General features: G+C 54.2%; 1 protein-coding gene across 2 annotated transcripts; it reads left to right on the top strand.

Annotated features, from left to right (window-relative positions):
* The first annotated feature begins 619 nt into the window (after positions 1–619).
* Positions 620–13,040, top strand: KLHL17 (kelch like family member 17). Of its 2 annotated transcripts, XM_079326276.1 has the most exons (11): positions 620–848; positions 1,588–1,709; positions 1,997–2,218; positions 2,938–3,054; positions 3,836–4,049; positions 6,456–6,600; positions 7,753–7,920; positions 8,487–8,575; positions 9,212–9,285; positions 10,222–10,403; positions 12,757–13,040. In XM_079326276.1, the coding sequence occupies exons 1-11, from the start codon at positions 638–640 to the stop codon at positions 12,983–12,985; spliced, it is 1,773 nt and encodes a 590-aa protein (XP_079182402.1). In that variant the 5' UTR covers positions 620–637; the 3' UTR covers positions 12,986–13,040. The 2 variants fall into 2 exon arrangements, with proteins under 2 accessions (XP_079182402.1, XP_079182403.1); XM_079326277.1 differs by lacking the exon at positions 1,997–2,218.
* Positions 13,041–20,257: the final 7,217 nt, after the last annotated feature.

The raw sequence follows: 20,257 nt of genomic DNA, 5'->3' as shown, positions 1-20,257 counted from the left end.
CCCAACATTTGGTTTTTAGCACAGCTTTAGGAGTTTTCCTGGCCATTTTTTATGCATTTTCTGGGGGTTTTTTGTGTTTCTCAGTGCAAATTTTAAAGTATTTTTCCTGTTTCTAAGGCAGAGTTTTTTCCTGGTTTTTCCCACTAACACCTGGAATTTGGATATCTTTGGGGTGTCCCAACATTAGGTTTTTAGCGCAGCTTTAGGAGTTTTCCTGGCCAATTTTTGTGCATTTTCTGGGGGATTTTCGTGTTCCTTAATGCAAATTTTAAAGGATTTTTCCTGTTTTTAAGGCAGAGTTGTTCCTGATTTTTCCCAGATATTTTTCCCAATAACACCTGGAATTTGGACATCTTTGGGGTATCCCAACATTTGGTTTTTAGCACAGCTTTAGGAGTTTTCCTGGCCAATTTTTACGCATTTTCTGGGGGATTTTTTGCATTTCTCAGTGTGAACTCCTCAATCTGAACTTCCCCTGGATTTCCCCTCAGCATTTCCACACTTTCAATATTCCTGCACCCACCTCACCATCATTCGGATCATTTCCCATACACTCCGCCAGTTAACCCTTTGCTTTCCCCTTCACCCCAGAGACAGTGGGAGGGGGAAAAAACCCCCTCCCCAGCCCAGCCCAGGCATGGAGGGGGGCGTGCAGCTGCTGAACCGAGAGGGGCACAGCATCTCTCACAACTCCAAGCGCCACTACCACGACGCCTTCGTGTGCATGAACCGCATGCGGCAGCGGGGGCTGCTCTGCGACATCGTCCTGCACGTGGCCACCAAGGAGATCAAGGCTCACAAGGTGGTGCTGGCCTCCTGCAGCCCCTACTTCCACGCCATGTTCACAAGCAAGTAGAGTTTTCTCTTCCCCCAGTGGGCAGGCTGGTAGTTCTACCCTTCTTCAGATGATTTTGTTGGTTGTGTTGTGCTGCTGATTTTGTTGGTGTCGGTATTGGGATGTTCCTCATTTCACTGCCTGAGCCCTGGTGTCACCTTGCTGTACAGGATCCTGTCACCTGTCCTGGTCCCCAGTCCCTAGATTGGGCAGGAAACCTCCCAAAAATGAACCACTTATTCCATGCATGGATAAACCCTTCATTTCCCTCTCTTCCCAAATTCCCTTCCATTATTCCTTCCCTGCTCAGGATCCTGGTGTCCCTCCTGCAGTCCTGGCCCCCAATCCACTGAGCTGGGCAGGAAAACTTCCAAAAATGAACCACTTGTTCCATGCATGGCTAAACCCTTCATTTCCCTCCCTTCCCAAATTCCCTTCCATTATTCCTTCCCTGCTCAGGATCCTGGTGTCCCTCCTGCAGTCCTGGCCCCCAATCCCTAGACTGGGCAGGAAACCTTCCAAAAATGAACCACTTGTTCTGTGCATGGATAAATCCTCCATTTCACTCCTTTCCCAAATTCCCTTTGCCCACAGCTCCCTGCTCAGTATTCTGGTGCCCTTTCCAGCCTGGTCCCCATTCCCTAGAGCTGGGCAGGAAACCTCCCTGGGCTGTGGTGTGGATGCAGCTCATTCCTATGGGGAAACAGCCCTGCTGAGGGTTTTTTTGTTCATTTTTGGTGTCTTTGCCCCAGATGAGATGAGTGAGAGCCGCCAGACCCATGTGACCCTGCATGACATTGACCCCCAGGCCCTGGAGCAGCTGGTGCAGTATGCCTACACTGCTGAGATCGTGGTGGGAGAGGGGAATGTGCAGGTAGGAGCTTCTCCCCAAACCCCCCCCTCTCCACAAAGCTGCTCTGTGCCACCCCTGCCTCCTGTGTTCTCCCCTCTCCCCCTGCTCAGCACTGCCCAGCTGTTCCTGTGCTGGCAGCTGGATCAGGGATTTCAGCTGCTTCCCTTCCCAGGGTGTTCCAGGTGTCCTTCCAGCTGTTCTTTACCTTTAAAAAAACCAGCAGTGCTCTGTCCTTTCTGTGCTGTGCCTTGGGACGAGGGTGAAAAATCTCCTTGCTGCAAACCCCCCCTTCTCTCCCCCTGTGCCAGACCCTCCTTCCTGCTGCCAGCCTGCTTCAGCTCAATGGTGTGAGGGATGCTTGCTGCAAGTTCCTGCTCAGCCAGCTCGACCCCTCCAACTGCCTGGGCATCCGTGGCTTTGCTGACACCCACTCCTGCAGTGACCTCCTCAAGTCTGCCCACAAGTATGTCCTCCAGCACTTCGTGGAGGTGTCCAAGACTGAGGAGTTCATGCTGCTGCCCCTTAAACAGGTGAGGTCCTGCTGGCAAAGCTTTTCCTGCCCAAGGGATCTGCTTTGGGATGGGCTTTGGCAGGGGGGGTACCCAGGTGCTGGGTTTTGGCCTCACTCTGGTCAGTCTGTGGGAAGAGCAGGATGAATCCCATGGGAAATGAGGGTTGGAGGGTGGGACAGGGGTGATTTTGGTGCTTGCAGTGTCAGCTGTGTGCACACTGCCCTGGCTCTGGGAGCACAGCCCAGGGAAGAGCTGCTGGCTGCCCTGGGGTGTTTAAATCAGCTCAGCTAATGTTTCTTGCTGGTCATCATCTGGTGGGCCCTGGGCAGCAGCAATTCCCAGCCCTGGAATCGTGTGTCCCTCTGACACCTCCATCACCCACCCCCGGGGCAGTGACAATGAGGGGAGGGTGTGACAATCACACATCTCCCTCTGCTGCAGCTCTGCAGCCCTTGGCAGGTGGAGGGACAGTTCTGGGAGCAGCCAGGGACAAATGCCATATGGCAGGGACAAATGCCAGCAGAGGCACTGCCACTGAGGGGAATGCCAGGCATTGCAGCAGCCTCAGGGGGCAGGAATGAGGGAGGATGGTCAGAGATGCCCCCACAAAGCTGCTTTTGGGGCACCCAGCATGTCCAGGAGGCAGAGCTGTGCTGCCCCACCGAGCCAGGAGCTGGCAGCTGGGAATGTCCCCTGTGTCCCCAGCGGGCTGCAGTGCCCTCCCCACCCCCCTGCAGGTGCTGGACCTCATCTCCAGCGACAGCCTCAACGTGCCCTCGGAGGAGGAGGTGTACAGGGCTGTGCTCAGCTGGGTCAAACACGACGTGGACAGCAGGAGACAGCACGTGCCCAGGGTGGGAGTGCTGGGAATGGGGTGGGAGTGGGCTGGGAATGAGGTGGGAGTGCTGGGAATGGGCTGGGAATGAGGTGGGAGTGGGCTGGGAATGGGGTGGGAGTGCTGGGAATGAGGTGGGAGTGCTGGGAGTGGGCTGGGAATGGGGTGAGAGTGCTGGGAATGGGCTGGGAATGGGGTGGGAATGGGGTAAGAGTGCTGGGGAGGGCCTCAAACACTTCCAAGGATGGGGCAACCCCAGGGGAACCCCAGGGGAACCCCGGGGCAACCTGTGCCAGGGCCCACCACCCTCTGGGAGTGGAGCTCCTCCTGATCTCTGACCTCAGCCTGTCCCCTCCAGTTTAACCCTGTCCCCTCCAGTTTAACCCTGTCCCCCTTTATTTCAACCTTGTCCCTTTTTATTTTAGCCCTGTCCCCTTTTATTTTAACCCTCTCCCCATGTCCCAAGGCCTGCTCTGACCTCAGCCTGCCCATTTTAGTTTAACCCTTTCCCTGCCCCAAGCCCTCTCTTCTCTCCCCTTTCACTTTAACCCTTCCCCTGCCCTGTCTCTCTCTCCCTTCCCTTTAACCCTTTCCCTGCCTTGTCTCTCTCTCCCTTCCCTTTAACCCTTTCCCTACCCTCTCTCCCTTCCCTTTAACCCTTTCCCTGCCCTCTCTCTCTCCACTTTAACCCTTTCCCTGCCCTCTCTCCCTTCCCTTTAACCCTTCCCCTGCCCTCTCCCCTCCCTTTAACCCTTTCCCTGCCCTCTCCCCTCCCTTTAACCCTTTCCCTGCCGTCCCAGCTGATGAAGTGCGTGCGGCTGCCGCTGCTGAGCCGGGATTTCCTGATGAGCCACGTGGACACGGAGCTGCTGGTGCGGCACCACTCGGAGTGCAAGGACCTGCTGATCGAGGCGCTCAAATACCACCTGCTGCCCGAGCAGAGGGGCGTGCTGGGCAACAGCCGCACGCGGCCGCGGCGCTGCGAGGGGGCCAGCACCGTGCTCTTCGCCGTGGGTAGGGCTGAGCCCCCAGACCCAATTCACAGATACAACCTGGGTATTGGGGCTGTGTGTAACACCGTGGGTAGGGCTGCCCCCAGACCCAATTCATGGACAGACTGGCTATTGGGGCTCTTCACCGTGGGTAGGGCTGAGCCCCCAGACCCAATTCACAGATACAACCTGGGTATTGGGGCTCTTCACCGTGGGTAGGGCTGAGCCCCCAGACCCAATTCATGGACAGACTGGGTATTGGGGCTGTGTGTAACACCGTGGGTAGGGCTGCCCCCAGACCCAATTCATGGACAGGCTGGGTATTGGGGCTGTGATAGTGACACCGTGGGTAGGGCTGAGCCCCCAGACCCAATTCACAGATACAACCTGGGTATTGGGGCTGTGTGTAACACCGTGGGTAGGGCTGAGCCCCCAGACCCAATTCATGGACAGCCTGGGTATTGGGGCTGTGTGTAACACCGTGCTCTTCGCCGTGGGTAGGGCTGCCCCCAGACCCAATTCATGGACAGCCTGGCTATTGGGGCTGTGTGTAACACCCTGCTCTTCGCCGTGGGTAGGGCTGAGCCCCCAGACCCAATTCATGGGCAGCCTGGCTATTGGGGCTGTGTGTAACACTGTGGGTAGGGCTGCCCCCAGACCCAATTCACAGATACAACCTGGGTATTGGGGCTCTTCGCCGTGGGTAGGGCTGAGCCCCCAGACCCAATTCACAGATACAACCTGGGTATTGGGGCTGTGTGTAACACCGTGGGTAGGGCTGAGCCCCCAGACCCAATTCATGGACAGCCTGGCTATTGGGGCTCTTCGCCGTGGGTAGGGCTGAGCCCCCAGACCCAATTCACAGATACAACCTGGGTATTGGGGCTGTGTGTAACACCGTGGGTAGGGCTGTGCCCCCAGACCCAATTCACAGATACAACCTGGGTATTGGGGCTCTTCGCCGTGGGTAGGGCTGAGCCCCCAGACCCAATTCACAGATACAACCTGGGTATTGGGGCTGTGTGTAACACCGTGGGTAGGGCTGTGCCCCCAGACCCAATTCACAGATACAACCTGGGTATTGGGGCTCTTCGCCGTGGGTAGGGCTGAGCCCCCAGACCCAATTCACAGATACAACCTGGGTATTGGGGCTGTGTGTAACACCGTGGGTAGGGCTGCCCCCAGACCCAATTCACAGATACAACCTGGGTATTGGGGCTGTGTGTAACACCGTGGGTAGGGCTGCCCCCAGACCCAATTCATGGACAGGCTGGGTATTGGGGCTGTGTGTAACACCGTGGGTAGGGCTGTGCCCCCAGACCCAATTCATGGACAGGCTGGGTATTGGGGCTGTGTGTAACACCGTGGGTAGGGCTGCCCCCAGACCCAATTCACAGATACAACCTGGGTATTGGGGCTGTGTGTAACACCGTGCTCTTCGCCGTGGGTAGGGCTGAGCCCCCAGACCCAATTCATGGACAGGCTGGGTATTGGGGCTGTGTGTAACACCGTGGGTAGGGCTGTGCCCCCAGACCCAATTCATGGACAGGCTGGGTATTGGGGCTGTGTGTAACACCGTAGGTAGGGCTGAGCCCCCAGACCCAATTCATGGACAGGCTGGGTATTGGGGCTGTGTGTAACACCATAGGTAGGGCTGAGCCCCCAGACCCAATTCATGGACAGGCTGGGTATTGGGGCTGTGTGTAACACCGTGGGTAGGGCTGTGCCCCCAGACCCAATTCATGGACAGCCTGGCTATTGGGGCTGTGTGTAACACCGTGGGTAGGGCTGAGCCCCCAGACCCAATTCATGGACAGCCTGGCTATTGGGGCTGTGATAATTACACCATGGGTAGGGCTGCCCCCAGACCCAATTCACAGATACAACCTGGGTATTGGGGCTCTTCGCCGTGGGTAGGGCTGTGGGTGGGGCTGAGCCCCCAGACCCAATTCATGGACAGACTGGGTATTGGGGCTGTGATAGTTACACCGTGCTCTTCGCTGTGGGTAGGGCCGTGCCCCCAGACCCAATTCAAGGACAGACTGGGTATAGGGGCTGTGTGTCACACTGGGCTCTTTGCCACCCCCAGACCCCATTCACAGCTTGGTTATTGGGGCTGTGATAGTTACACTGTGGGTAACTAACTAAGGTTTTGGATTTATCACTTAATCCCTGATAACCATGCATCCCTCACCCTGCTTTGAGATTGCTAGTTTAAGGTTTTGGATTTATCACTTAATCCCTGGTAACCTTGCATCCCTCACCCTGCTTGCAAATTCTGGTTTTGTTTATCCCCTCAACCCCACCAAAAAAATCTCCCGATTTTTACGAGCGCCATCGACCTCAGGCGCTCCTCGCTGGGGACTTTGGTTTTTTGATGAGCTGCTCTCTACCCCTGTCTCACAGCTGCCTCTGCCCTCCCGAGCAGGTGGAGGGAGCCTGTTTGCCATCCACGGCGACTGCGAGGCGTACGACACGCGCACGGACCGCTGGCACATGGTGGCCTCCATGGCCACCCGCCGGGCGCGCGTGGGCGTGGCGGCCATCGGCAACAAGCTCTACGCCGTGGGGGGGTAAGCAGGTGTGCTGGCTGCCAGCAAAGGCAGGAGCTCCTCTTTGAAATGGGAAATGGGAAATGGGAAACCCCCCCTACCTCTAAATTGTGGTGGTTTTGAAGTTAAGAGCCTCACGGGTGAAGATATGGGAATTAGGAGTAATAGTTCTGTACTAGGAGAATTAAAATAGCAATGCAGTGTTACAAAGAACAATCCCAACCCTGCCAGAGTCAGAATCCAAGCTGACACAGTCAGTCAGTCAGGGTGGTGGCACAGTCCCATTTCATGGTGCTGCATCCTCCTGCAGGGGCAGATGTGGCTCAGCTGGAGCAGTGCTCCTGGAGAAGGTGCAGTTTCCTCTGAAGGTGCAGGGATGATGTGGAAGGGTCTGGCTTTCCTCTGGAATCCAGTGCAAAGAAGGTGCCTTGGTGTCCAAAATCTCAGTTTTTATCTGGGTAGGAAAGGCTTGGCTCCTGCCCTGGCTGGAGCATCTCCCAGTGGGATGATGGAATTTTATCAGCCATGCCCTGGGACTCACTGGCCATGAACAGGAGATATCTCCTGGAGGGAGGATGGGCTGTGGGAAGATAAAGATGGTTTAAAGATGGCCCATTAGCAGAGAATGTGTGCCAAGAGATAAAGATCCCTGCCACACCCAGTTTGTAACAATGGCCCATTAACAGGAGATATCTCCCACAGGGATAAGAATCTCTGCCACACCCAGTTTGTAACAATGGCCCATTAACAGGTGATACCTCCTGGATGAAGGGTGGGTCATGGGAAAGGTAAAGATGATTGCCCAGCTGGTTTAAAGGTGGCCCATTAGCAGATAATGTGTGCCAGGAGATCAGGGTCACTGCCACACCTGGTTTAACAAATGGAGACAGAATTCACATTCTGGCCCCAACCCAAGCCACCATGGAACAGCCTTTTCCTTCCCTGTGCTGTGTGGGCTCTCTCTGCCTCCTGGCCTGGGGTGTTTCCCTCCTGTTTCCCTTAGAATCCCAGACTGGTTTGGGTTGGAACCTTAAATCTCATCTCATCCCACCCCCTGCCATGGGCAGGGACATCTTCCAGCATCCCAGTTTGCTCCAACCCCATCCAGCCTGGGCACTTCCAGGGCTCCACAGCTTCTCTCTGAGCAGCCTCTTGTCCCTTCTCTCCCTGCAGCTACGATGGGACCTCTGACCTGGCCACAGTGGAGTCCTATGACCCTGTCACCAACTGCTGGCAGCCTGAAGTGTCCATGGGCACCAGGAGGAGCTGCCTGGGCGTGGCAGCCCTTCATGGGCTCCTCTATGCTGCAGGGGGCTACGATGGGGCCTCGTGCCTCAACAGGTAGGGACTGCCCAGCTCCAGCCCTCCCTGCTGCTGCAAGCACAGTCCTTGGGCTGGGAGCCCTTGGGAAGGTGATTTGCAGCTCAGCTCCTTCTTCCAGTGGAAAATCCCCTCAACAAAGCCCAGCCTGTGTCAGCTCCTCCCTCTGTCCCCCTGTCTGTCCCCATCTCCCTTGGGAATGTCCTAGACCTGTCACCTGGGCTTTTCAGTATCCCACCTGTGTCCCAGACCTGTCACCTGGTCATTTCCATGTCCCACCTTTGTCCCTGTGCTCCAGAGCTGTCACCTGGGTTTTTCCATGTCCCACCTTTGTGTCCCAGACCTGTCACCTGTGCTTTTCCATGTCCCACCTTTGTCCCTGTGCTCCAGAGCTGTCACCTGGGCTTTTCCATGTCCCACCTTTGTCCCTGTGTCCCAGACCTGTCACCTGTGCTTTTCCATGTCCCACCTTTGTCCCTGTGTCCCAGAGCTGTCACCTGGGTTTTTCCATGTCCCACCTTTGTCCCTGTGTCCCAGAGCTGTCACCTGGGTTTTTCCATGTCCCACCTTTGTCCCTGTCCCTGCAGTGCAGAGAGGTACGACCCCCTGACAGGCACCTGGACCTCCATCGCTGCCATGAGCACCCGGAGGCGCTACGTGCGCGTGGCCACGCTGGGTGGGTGCTGCCAGGGGGGCTTGGGGGGCTGCCAGGGGGGCCCAGGGGGGCTGGGGGGGTTCCTGACCAGCCTCTGCTGCACTGCTGGGGCTTCTTTCTGCTGCTCTGCCCCAGTTCCTGCCCCCTCTGATGTGCTCCCTTCTCAGCCTCCCTGGTAATGGGGTTTGGAGGCTCAAATTGTTCCCTTCTGGTTTGGGGTGAGGGGATCCCCTGTGCCTGGTCAGTCCTTCACTGTGCAGGACAGTTTTTTCAGTGCTGGATCTCCCTGGGGGTGTTCTCTTCCTGTCCCAGTGTCCCCATGCCTGTCCCCTGCTCTCAGCTCTGGCTGCTGGCTCAGAGCTCCCCTCCATCCCCAGCTCCTCCTGAGCTGATCCTGGCATTCCCCTGCTCCTCTAAAAACACCCCAGGGCTCTCTGTAGGGAGGAAAGGGGCTCTCTGGGCAGCTCTGCTGAGGAGCTGCCTGATGAACATTCCCAGGGGAGGGAGCCAGGCTGTGCTGGGAGGAGCTGGGGCAGGGCAGGCTCAGCCTGGACCTGTGTGAGCACCCCTAGGGTGGCACCTGTGACTCTGTGGGAGGCTGTGGTGGCACAGGGACAGGTCTTTAGCTGATCCCTGTGCTTCTGTGGCTCTTTGCAGAAGGCAACCTCTATGCAGTCGGGGGCTATGACAGCTCGTCACACTTGGCCACGGTGGAGAAGTATGAGCCCCAGGTAAATCCAGGGGATTTGGGGGATTCTTCTGCTTCTCCTCCCTCCAGGGATGCCTGGAAGGCTTTAACTCACCATGCATGGCTGTGAGGTGCAGAGGGATCAGCAGGGACAGGGTGCAGTCCTGAGCAAAGTGACCCAAAGCTGCTCTGTGAGGTTTTGGCCACCAGAACACCCAGTGCCTGTAGGAAGCCTGGTAGCCATTTCAGGTCAATATTTCACTATAATTTATTTGCCTTTAAAGAAAGAGTATTTTGATTGGGCCTTGCAAAAATCAGAAGATTTGCAAATTGCATTGTTGAATTTTTCCAGTGTCCTGTTCATTTTCCAAGCCATAAGCTGTTGCAAGCAAAATGAAGTTTTAAAGAAAAGCCCATTTTAAGTGAAGTGCCCTTGGAAGCTGTCACTGTGTTTACTGATGATTCAGGAAGAAATCAGTGATCACATGGCAAAACCAGAAAACTAAGGACTGCAAGTCTGATATCCAGCCAGTGGAAGGTTCACATCAGGCTGGGGAATTGCCAGCTTTTGGAGCATTTCAGCTTTTCTCAGAACCTTTTAATTTGATCACAGGTTCTGGATATGTAGCTCACTTTGGTGCATGCTGCTCCCGCTCCCAGCTGAGCTGCTGCACACCCAGCCTGGTGCCCAGGGACTCAGCCCTGCTCCAGCAGATCCAGGGAAGGTCCTGGAGGCTTTTCCTGAGCTGCAGAGCCCCAGCTGCACTCACACAATGGCAATGGCTGCAGCTCAGCCCCCTGGTGGGGATCTCTGCACCCTCCAAAAATTCCTCCTGGAAACTGGGGCAGAGCAGGCTGGAAAGCACTCAACCCCCCCAGGAGTATTTCCATGTCAGGAGCTGTGTGCTGAGAGCAGGGCTGAGCTGCAGGGGGTGTCCTGGTGGGGGGTCCCCTGTGTTCTGAGGGTCCCTGTCCCCAGGTGAACACCTGGAGCCCCATTGCCAACATGCTGAGCCGGCGCAGCAGCGCGGGCGTGGCCGTGCTCGAGGGGATGCTCTACGTGGCTGGGGGCAACGATGGCACCAGCTGCCTCAACTCTGTGGAACGTTACAACCCCAAATCCAACAGCTGGGAGAGCGTGGCCCCCATGAACATCCGCAGGTAAGGGGGGGCTGGGCCCCCTCTGCAGCCTCGGGGGAGCTCACCTTGCTGTGCCCTGCAAAGCACAACACACCTGGGGGCTCAGGTGTTTCCTGCTGGGCTCACAGGGCTTGGAGGGTGTGCCCTGGGCTGCTCTGCAGAGGGATTTGTGCTCAGCACTTTGTGTGCACATAAAGAACCTGGGGTTGAGTGGATGAGACCACGGAGATGCTGCTGGGCTGTGGGGGAATTAAGGATTGCAAGTCCGAGGATTTTGGGGTCAGAGGGTTTGGTATTTGATAAGGTTTGGTATTTGATAAGGTTTGGTGTTTGATGAGGTTTGTTATTTGATGAGGTTTGTTATTTGATAAGGTTTGGTAATTGATCAAGTTTGGTATTAGATAAGGATTGATATGTCATGAGGTTTGGTATTTGATTAAGTTTGGTATTTGATAAGGTTTGATATTAGATGAAGTTTGGTACTTGATGGAGTTTGGTAATAGATTACGTTTGGTATTAGATAAAATCTGGTATTTGACAAGGTGTGGTGGTATTTGATGGAGTTTGATATTAGATGAGGTTTGGTATTTGATAAGGTTTGGTACTTGATAAGGTTTGGTATTAGATAAAATTTGGTATTAGATTAGGTTTGGTATTTGACAAGGTTTGGTATTTGATAAAGTTTGCTCTTAGATTAGGTTTGGTACTTGATGAGGTTTGGTGCTCGATAAGATCTGGTATTAGATAAGGTTTGATATTTGATAAGGTTGATATTTGATGAAGTTTGGTATTTGATGAGGTTTGATATTTGGTGAAGTTTGGTATTTGGTGAGGTTTGGTATTTGATGAGGTTTGGTATTTGACAAGGTTTGATATTTGATGAGGTTTGGTATTTGATGAAGTTTGGTATTTGATAAAGATTGCTATTAGGTAAGGTTTGGTATTAGGTAAGGTTTGGTATTTGATAAAGGTTGATATAAGATAAGGTTGGTATTTGATGAGGTTTGGTACTTAATGAGGTTGGTATTTGATGAAGTTTGGTATTTGACAAGGTTTGGTACTTGATGAGGTTTGGTATTTGATGAGATTTGGTATATGACAAGGTTTGGTATTTGATGAGGTTTGGTACTCGATGAGGTTTGGTATTTGACAAGGTTTGGTATTTGATGAGGTTGGTATTTGATGAGGTTTGGTATTTGACAAGGTTTGGTATTTGACGAGGTTTGGTACTTGATGAGGTTTGGTATTTGGTGAAGTTTGGTATTTGACAAGGTTTGGTATTTGATGAGGTTTGGTACTCGATGAGGTTTGGTATTTGATGAGGTTTGGTATTTGATGAGGTTTGGTATTTGACAAGGTTTGGTATTTGATGAGATTTGGTATTTGACAAGGTTTGGTATTTGATGAGGTTTGGTACTTGATGAGGTTGGTATTTGATGAAGTTTGGTATTTGATGAGGTTGGTATTTGATGAGGTTTGGTATTTGACAAGGTTTGGTATTTGACGAGGTTTGGTACTTGATGAGGTTTGGTATTTGGTGAAGTTTGGTATTTGACAAGGTTTGGTATTTGATGAGGTTTGGTACTCGATGAGGTTTGGTATTTGATGAGGTTTGGTATTTGATGAGGTTTGGTATTTGACGAGGTTTGGTATTTGATGAGATTTGGTATTTGACAAGGTTTGGTATTTGATGAGGTTTGGTACTTGATGAGGTTTGGTATTTGGTGAAGTTTGGTATTTGACGAGGTTTGGTATTTGATGAGGTTTGGTAATCGATGAGATTTGGTATTTGATGAGGTTTGGTATTTGATGAAGTTTGGTATTTGATGAGGTTGGTATTTGATGAGGTTGGTATTTGGTGAGGTTTGGTATTTGATGAGGTTTGGTATTTGACGAGGTTTGGTATTTGATGAGGTTTGGTACTCGATGAGGTTTGGTATTTGGTGAAGTTTGGTATTTGACAAGGTTTGGTATTTGACGAGGTTTGGTATTTGACAAGGTTTGGTATTTTATGAGGTTTGGTACTCGATGAGGTTTGGTATTTGACGAGGTTTGGTATTTGACGAGGTTTGGTATTTGATGAGGTTTGGTATTTGGTGAAGTTTGGTATTTGACAAGGTTTGGTATTTGACGAGGTTTGGTATTTGACAAGGTTTGGTATTTGGTGAGGTTTGCTATTTGATGAGGTTTGGTATTTGACGAGGTTTGGTACTCGATGAGGTTTGGTATTTGCTGAGGTGTCAGTGTCAGAGCCAAGGGGCAGATCTCTGTCCCCGTCCCTGTCTGTACCCCAGCTCATTTCCCGGGTGTCCGGGGTGTCCCTGCAGTGCTGATCTCCCCCAGCCTCACCCAGCCCTCTGCCCCATCCCCGCAGGAGCACGCACGATCTGGTGGCCATGGACGGCTGGCTCTATGCCGTGGGGGGCAACGACGGCAGCTCCAGCCTCAACTCCATCGAGAAGTACAACCCCCGCACCAACAAGTGGGTGGCGGCTTCGTGCATGTTCACCCGCCGCAGCAGCGTGGGGGTGGCCGTGCTGGAGCTGCTCAACTTCCCCCCGCCCTCCTCGCCCACCCTCTCCGTGTCCTCCACCAGCCTTTGACAGCGGGCCCGGCCGCGCCCCCGCCCCGGGGGCAGCGCTGGCCGCTGAGCGGGGGGCGGGGGGCCCGGGGGGGGCGCAGGGGGTGCGGACCCTACAGAGCCTATAGAGACTGCAGAGCCCTTAGAGGGTACGGACCCTACAGAGCCTACAGAGCCTATAGACTGTACAGAGCCTGCAGAGGGTACAGACCCTACAGACCCTACAGAGCCTATAGACTATACAGAGCCTGCAGAGGGTACAGACCCTACAGAGCCTACAGACCCTACAGACCCTACAGAGCCTATAGACTGTACAGACCCTACAGAGCCTACAGACCCTACAGAGCCTATAGACTGTACAGAGCCTGCAGAGGGTACAGACCCTACAGACCCTACAGAGCCTATAGACTATACAGAGCCTGCAGAGGGTACAGACCCTACAGAGCCTACAGACCCTACAGACTCTACAGAGCCTATAGACTGTACAGAGCCCACAGAGCCTGCAGAGGGTACAGACCCTACAGACTGTACAGAGCCTGCAGAGGGTACAGACCTTACAGACCCTACAGACCTCACAGAGCCTACAGAGACCATAGACTGTACAGAGCCTGCAGAGGGTACAGACCCCACAGAGCCTACAGACCCTACAGACTCTACAGAGCCTATAGACTGTACAGAGCCCACAGAGCCTGCAGAGGGTACAGACCCTACAGACTGTACAGAGCCTGCAGAGGGTACAGACCTTACAGACCCTACAGACCTCACAGAGCCTACAGAGACCATAGACTGTACAGAGCCTGCAGAGGGTACAGAGCCTACAGACCCCACAGACCTCACAGACTGTACAGACCCCACAGACCCCAGAGGCCCTACACACCCTACAGACTCCACAGACTGTACAGACCCCACAGACTCTACAAACCCCACACACCCCACAGACCCTACACACCCTACAGACCCCACAGATCCCACCCCAGCCCTCCTGGGTGGCTCTGGGGACACTTATGGGGACACCAAATGTGCTTCCAGCGCTGGCCCTTCCCAGAGCGGGCTCTGCCTCTGGCCAGGCTCATCCAGCACCCCCCAAAAAAATCTCCTTTGGGGCAGGGGGAACCCCAAACCATTGACTGCTGCTTCTGGGATCTCCAGGCCACCCTGCTGTCTGTGGGATTGCCACTGTGGTGACCCTGGGGACACGGCCGGGGTGGCACTGGGGACACGGCCGGGGTGGCACCCTGCTGTGTGTGGGATTGCCACCGTGGTGACCCTGGGGACACAGCTGGGGTGGCACTGGGGACACAGTCCTGGGGACACCGTGCTGTGTGTGGGATTGCCACCCTGGTGACCCTGGGGACACGGCCGGGGTGGCACTGGGGACACGGCCGGGGTGGCACCCTGCTGTGTGTGGGATTGCCACCGTGGTGACCCTGGGGACACGGCCGGGGTGGCACCCTGCTGTGTGTGGGATTGCCACCGTGGTGACCCTGGGGACACAGCTGGGGTGGCACTGGGGACACAGTCCTGGGGACACCTTGCTGTGTGTGGGATTGCCACCCTGGTGACCCTGGGGACACGGCCGGGGTGGCACTGGGGACACGGCCGGGGTGGCACCCTGCTGTGTGTGGGATTGCCACCGTGGTGACCCTGGGGACACGGCCGGGGTGGCACCCTGCTGTGTGTGGGATTGCCGCCGCGGTGGCCCTGGGGACACGGCGGGTGGCACTGGGGACACGGCCGGGGTGGCACCCTGCTGTGTGTGGGATTGCCGCCGCGGTGGCCCTGGGGACACGGCGGGTGGCACTGCGATGTCACTGTGCCGAGCAGCCCCGGGCTGTGCGCGGCGCATCTCGGATGCCTTAACCCTACCCAGGGAGAAGCTGCAGCCTGGGGAGGGTCACGGAGCCGGACACAGCCCCTGCCCCTCCCGGGGCCACCGTGCCCAGGGGACCCGGTGCCATCACTGGCCGGGACCCTCTGACAGAGGGTTTGCTGCTCCCCTCTCTGCAAAGCTGAGTTTGTGGGAAGGAATCAGTTCTTCAGCCTTCTGAAGGCATTACTCTGTTGGCTATTATTTTTTTTTTATTTGCCTTTTTTTATTTGAACGCTGATATGACTTCACATCCCTTTATTTTTTACTATTTCCCCCCATCCCCTCTGCCCTCCAGGCAGCAGAAGGGATGCAGTTCCTTTTCTCATTACTTGAGGAGATGATTCCCGAGCCCTGGAAGTTCTCTGTGCGTGGGTGGGGTGTGTGAATGTGTGAGGGAGGGACCATCCCCAATTAGCGACTCCCTGGCAATTAAACCACCGCTGTAACGAACTAAAGCTTGGATAAATGAGCACTGTAAGGCAATCCTTACAATCCTTACAGGTGTTCTCAGGGTGTGCTGAGATCAGGTGCTCTCCACGCCCCGGAGGAACGACTCAACCGCTGGTACCTCACTGTGTTCAAATGTAGCATTGGAAATCTGCTCCAGCTCTTTGCAACTCCTTCCTTTCTCCTTCTTCCCCCCCTTCACTCCCCAGTTCTCACTCACAGAGCTCAGATTTCACTCCTGTGGTACTTGTGGGACTGAGTTTTCCAGTAGCAAGACATTTCTCCTTTTTTTAGGGGGGTGAAAGAAGAGTTTAAAATGAGACAGGGACTCCCCAGCTTTCAGATTTTTTTTCCTGGCAGTCTGATTTTCCCTGGACAGGTGCCTGCAGGTTTTCCAAGCCCACTCACAGTGCCTCACGTTGTACACCTGCAATTCCCAGCAGCTTCTGAAAACCAGGGCTGCCTGCCCCTCTGGCCTCTCCCAGGGACAGTCTCCAGCTGAGGAGGCTTTTCTGGCTTTTGGAACAGGCTCTAAATGTCCTTTTTGTCCCCTTCTCCCTGCCCCAGCCTATCACAGCTCAGCAGCTCTCCCATTTCCCTGTCCTGCAGAGGACCCTGCCAGTGTCCAGGCTCTGCTCCTGACTCACATGAGCTGCCCCAGGAAGGTCAGAGGAATCTGCTTGGTTAAAAAAAAAAAAAAAAAAAATGCTGGAATCAGTGAGATCTGCTCTGCTTTGTGCTCTTCACCCTTTCCATCCCATTCCTGTGGCCAACATCAGGATTTCCCTCTCCTGCTGGGCTCACATGGGGGTGTCCCTGGATTTGGGGTCCCCTTTGGAGCAAGCCCCATGGGGAGGTGGAAGGGGCTTTGCTGAGGAGCCAGGAATGGAGAGTAGAGCCCAGGCAGGAGGTGCAGAGGAGAAAAGAGGGAATTTCAAACTGGGAATGAGCTGGGGCTGCTGCAGGGAGAAGAGGGAGCTGTGCCTTGGCAGAAAACCTGAAGGAAGGGAGAAATGCAGCAGCTGAGAGGAGAATTTTGGTGCCACGTGCCCTTGGCCTCCCTTCAGCAGTGTGAAAATCCTGTGTGGTGCTGTCCTGCAGCAGGGACAGGGGCTGGGGGCTCCTGAGCAGTGTGAAAATCCTGTGTGGTGCTGTTCTGCAGCAGGGACAGGGGCTGGGGGCTCCTGAGCAGCATCCCTGAGCCAGGGGACCAGCCAGGAGCAGCCTCTCCTCCTGCTGCCCCAACTATGCAGGTGCCCGGGGAGGAGGAAGGAAAGGGCAAAACAACCCCCCCAAAAATCCCCCCAGCATCTCCTGGGGGTCCCAGCCCCCCGACCCACACTGTGTGGACACGAGGTGTCAGCACCTGCCCTGGGAGGTTGTGCCAGGGTGGGATTTGCTCCTGGTGCTGCACGTCCCCTCTGAGCAGCAGCAGGAGGAGGAGGGGACGAGTGTCTGTCTGTCTGTCTGTCTGTCCGTCTGTGTGTCTGTGAGTAGCAACCCCTGTCTGAGGGGAGGAGAATAACCCCCTGTGGTTTCCCTGCCGGTTTTACTCTCCCCCGAGGTGTTTTCTGTCTGAATTCCCAGCCTGGGAATTTCCCAGCAGGGAAATGCTGCCCTGAGCTGGGGCAGAACCTTCCCTGGCTCCCTGCTGGGCACAGCCCTGCTCCAGGTCCATGTCCAGCGTCCTCACTTTGATTTCTCTGGAATTTATTTATGTGGAACTCCGTTCCTCTGAAATTTTTTTGCACTACGTGGGACTGGGGAGGGGATCCAAGCAATAGAAGCCAAGGTGTACAATAAATAAAGACATTTTCTTGGATACTGGATCCTGCCTCGTGCCTCCTTCACTCTCCCTTCCCTGGCTGCTCCCAGGGGAGGGTTTGGGACCCCCAGAAGGGGTTGGACCCCTCTGCATCCCCCTGAGCAGCCAGGGGAGCTCCAGGCTGTGCCAGGGAGGGTTTGGGATGGAGATCAGGGAAAGGTTTTTCCCCAGAGGGTGTTGGGGACTGCTGGGTCCCAAACCAGTGTGGAGGGCTCTGCTGTGGCACAGCTGAGCTAAAAGCAGATTTTTTTACACCCAACCCCAGCCCCAGGCTCAGCTGAGGGTGTGGGGGGTTTGTATTCCCAGCAGGAATTCACTGCTGGGAGTGTCCCCAGGACAAAGGTGCTGCTGCTGCTGGGCACCTCTGGGAAAAGCCCCAGAGGCTTTGGGGCCAGGCTGATGGAATCTCCTGCCACCAAACCCAGTTTGGCCTCCCCAGAGCTCCCAGTGCTGCTGGGAGCAGGAGGGAGACCCAGAGGAGGAACCTCCTGCTGCCCTTCCAAACTTCCGGATGGGAATTCTCTCTCTTTATTCATCCAGAGCATTCAGGTTTTGTGTTTATTTCTATTTCTTCCTCCCCATGGGCTGGGGACAGGCAGGGCTGGTGCCAGGGAGGGAATTCTGATCCCTTTCAGCAGGATCAGCCTGGCACAGCCCTGGGGCCCGAGGGGGAGCTGGGGAATGCCTGCCCTGGCTGCAGCCCCCAGTGTCCCCTTTCCTGCTCCTGCTTGGGCTCCTATAAATAACTGCTGAGCTCCACAAACCTTCCTGGACTCCAGCTTCCCCCAGCTCAGGCTCTCCTGGCAGCAGAACCATGAGAATTGGTGACCACCTGGCCCTGGTAGTGTCACTGCTGCCCCAGTGAGCAAACAGGACCTGTAACAGCAGCAGCAGCTGCTCTGGCAGGTTGGATTTGGCTGCTCTGGCAGGTTGGATTTGGCTGTGCCCTGCTCTGCCGGGTTGGATTTGGCTGCTCTGGCAGGTTGGATTTGGCTGTGCCCTGCTCTGCCAGGCTGGATTTGGCAGCTCTGGCAGGTTGGATTTGGCTGTGCCCTGCTCTGCCAGGTTGGATTTGGCTGCTCTGGCAGGTTGGATTTGGCTGTGCCCTGCTCTGCCAGGTTGGATTTGGCTGCTCTGGCAGGTTGGATTTGGCTGTGCCACTGCCCTGGCAGGTTGGATTTGGCTGCTCTGGCAGGTTGGATTTGGCTGTGCTGGCAGGTTGGATTTGGCTGCTCTGGCAGGTTGGATTTGGCTGTGCCCTGCTCTGCCAGGTTGGATTCAGGATCAGCACTGTCCTGGTCACAGCCTGAGCACATCAGCCACAGCTCCCAGCTGGAATCAAATCTCCCTTTCCTGCTCCAGGCACAGCTGAGGCTGCAGTGGCTCAGCCTGGCCAGGATGTGCTGGGGCTGCTCTGGTTCCCTGCCATGAAAATCAGGGGATTTGTGCTGGGGTGTGCTTTGCTGGGCCAGGAAGGGTTAATGGATTCTGGACAGAAAGGGGAAGGGGTGAAGGAACCAGAGATGGGGAGAAATTTTATGGCACATCCAGTTCTCAGCTGCTCTCTCCTGGTGAGGGTGGCCTGAACGTGCAGTCCCTTTTTGGGGAATGTTTTGTGGCTGCAGGGGTAAAACACCAACAGGAGCAGCCCAGCACTGTGTGCCCATCAACCCAGCTGGATTCCAGGGAAACCTCTCTAAAATAACGTGGAGATTTGTCACATACCATCCTTTATAGTGTTTCTTCTGCTATTTATATTCACTACATAATATATATATTCATATCTATCTATATATATATATAAATATATATATTTATATTCACTCTTCAATTCAATTAGCCTGACAAGACCTGATTCCCACAGCCCCGTGCTGATTTGTATTAATTATATTCTCCTCCTGCAATTCTCAAAGTTAATCCAACTCCCTCACAGCTGTTACATCATTTTCCCAGGAATTGCTGTCAACTGCAACACCATAATTACCAGGGTGGATTTTACCCATGGAAACACTGATATCCCTGTTAAATTATGCAATTTCTTTGCAAATTCCTGCAAGAGGGACCCAAGCCCTTTGTGTTCAGCTCTTTCAAACTTTCTGACAGGAATTCTCTCTATTTTTTGATCCAGAGCATTCAAGTTTTGTGTTTAGTTCTTCCACCCAAAAATGAAAAGGGTTTCTCATTTTCTATGGCTGTAATTCCTGGGGGTTTTTATTCAGCACAGAAATACTGAGTCTGCATTTACCTTTTGTCATAACTTCTCGTTTTTATTGTTTATATTTCCATGCACTCACAGCACAGTCAGAAATCTTCACTTTGCTTCCTTTAAAAAAGGCATTTCTTTTACAAATATTTTTTTTTTCCTGCTATGCACATCTCCTTTGCTTCCTTGATCCATTCTCCATCATTCCTAGATTTTGATTAGTGTTCCCTGCTTGATACTTTTTTCCTGATGCCCATTTATTTTAGAGAGGGGATCCCTCGGGGAATTTGGGGTAAAAGAGAGGGGATCCCTCGGGGAATTTGGGGTAAAAGAGAGGAGATCCCTCAGGAAATTTGGGATAAAAGAGAGGGGATCTCTCAGGGAATTTCGGGTAAAAGAGAGGGGATCTCTCAGGGAATTTGGGGTAAAAGAGAGGGGATCCCTCTAAAGGGAATTTGGCGTAAAAGAGAGGGGATCCCTCGGGGAATTTGGGGTAAAAGAGAGGGGATCCCTCGGGGAATTTGGGGTAAAAGAGAGGAGATCCCTCAGGAAATTAGGGATAAAAGAGAGGGGATCTCTCAGGGAATTTCGGGTAAAAGAAAGGGGATCCCTCGGGGAATTTCGGGTAAAAGGGAAGGGATTTCTCAGGAATTTTGGGACAAAATATTTATATTTTGTATCTTCACCCCCTCTGGGAACGGGGCACCCTTTGGAACCCTTCGACCGCAGCAACCCCGGAGATTTTTGTTAATGCTTAAACAACAACCTCCGAGTTTATCTCGCTCCATCCTTATCTCCGCACTCGCGGCGGCCGAATTCCACCGGGGAAAACGCTCCGGGATGGATTTCCCGGCGCTGCCCCGGTGCCTCGGGAATGCCCCGGGAATGTCCCGGGAATTCCGGCTCGCTCGGCTCTCGCCAGGCTCAGCTGGCACGGAACAGGTACCGG

Source organism: Erithacus rubecula (assembly GCF_903797595.1).
Source record: "Erithacus rubecula genome assembly, chromosome: 24".
NCBI lineage: Eukaryota > Metazoa > Chordata > Aves > Passeriformes > Muscicapidae > Erithacus > Erithacus rubecula.
Note: the sequence above shows the minus strand (reverse complement) of the source record. Positions and strands in the feature narration are given on the sequence as shown.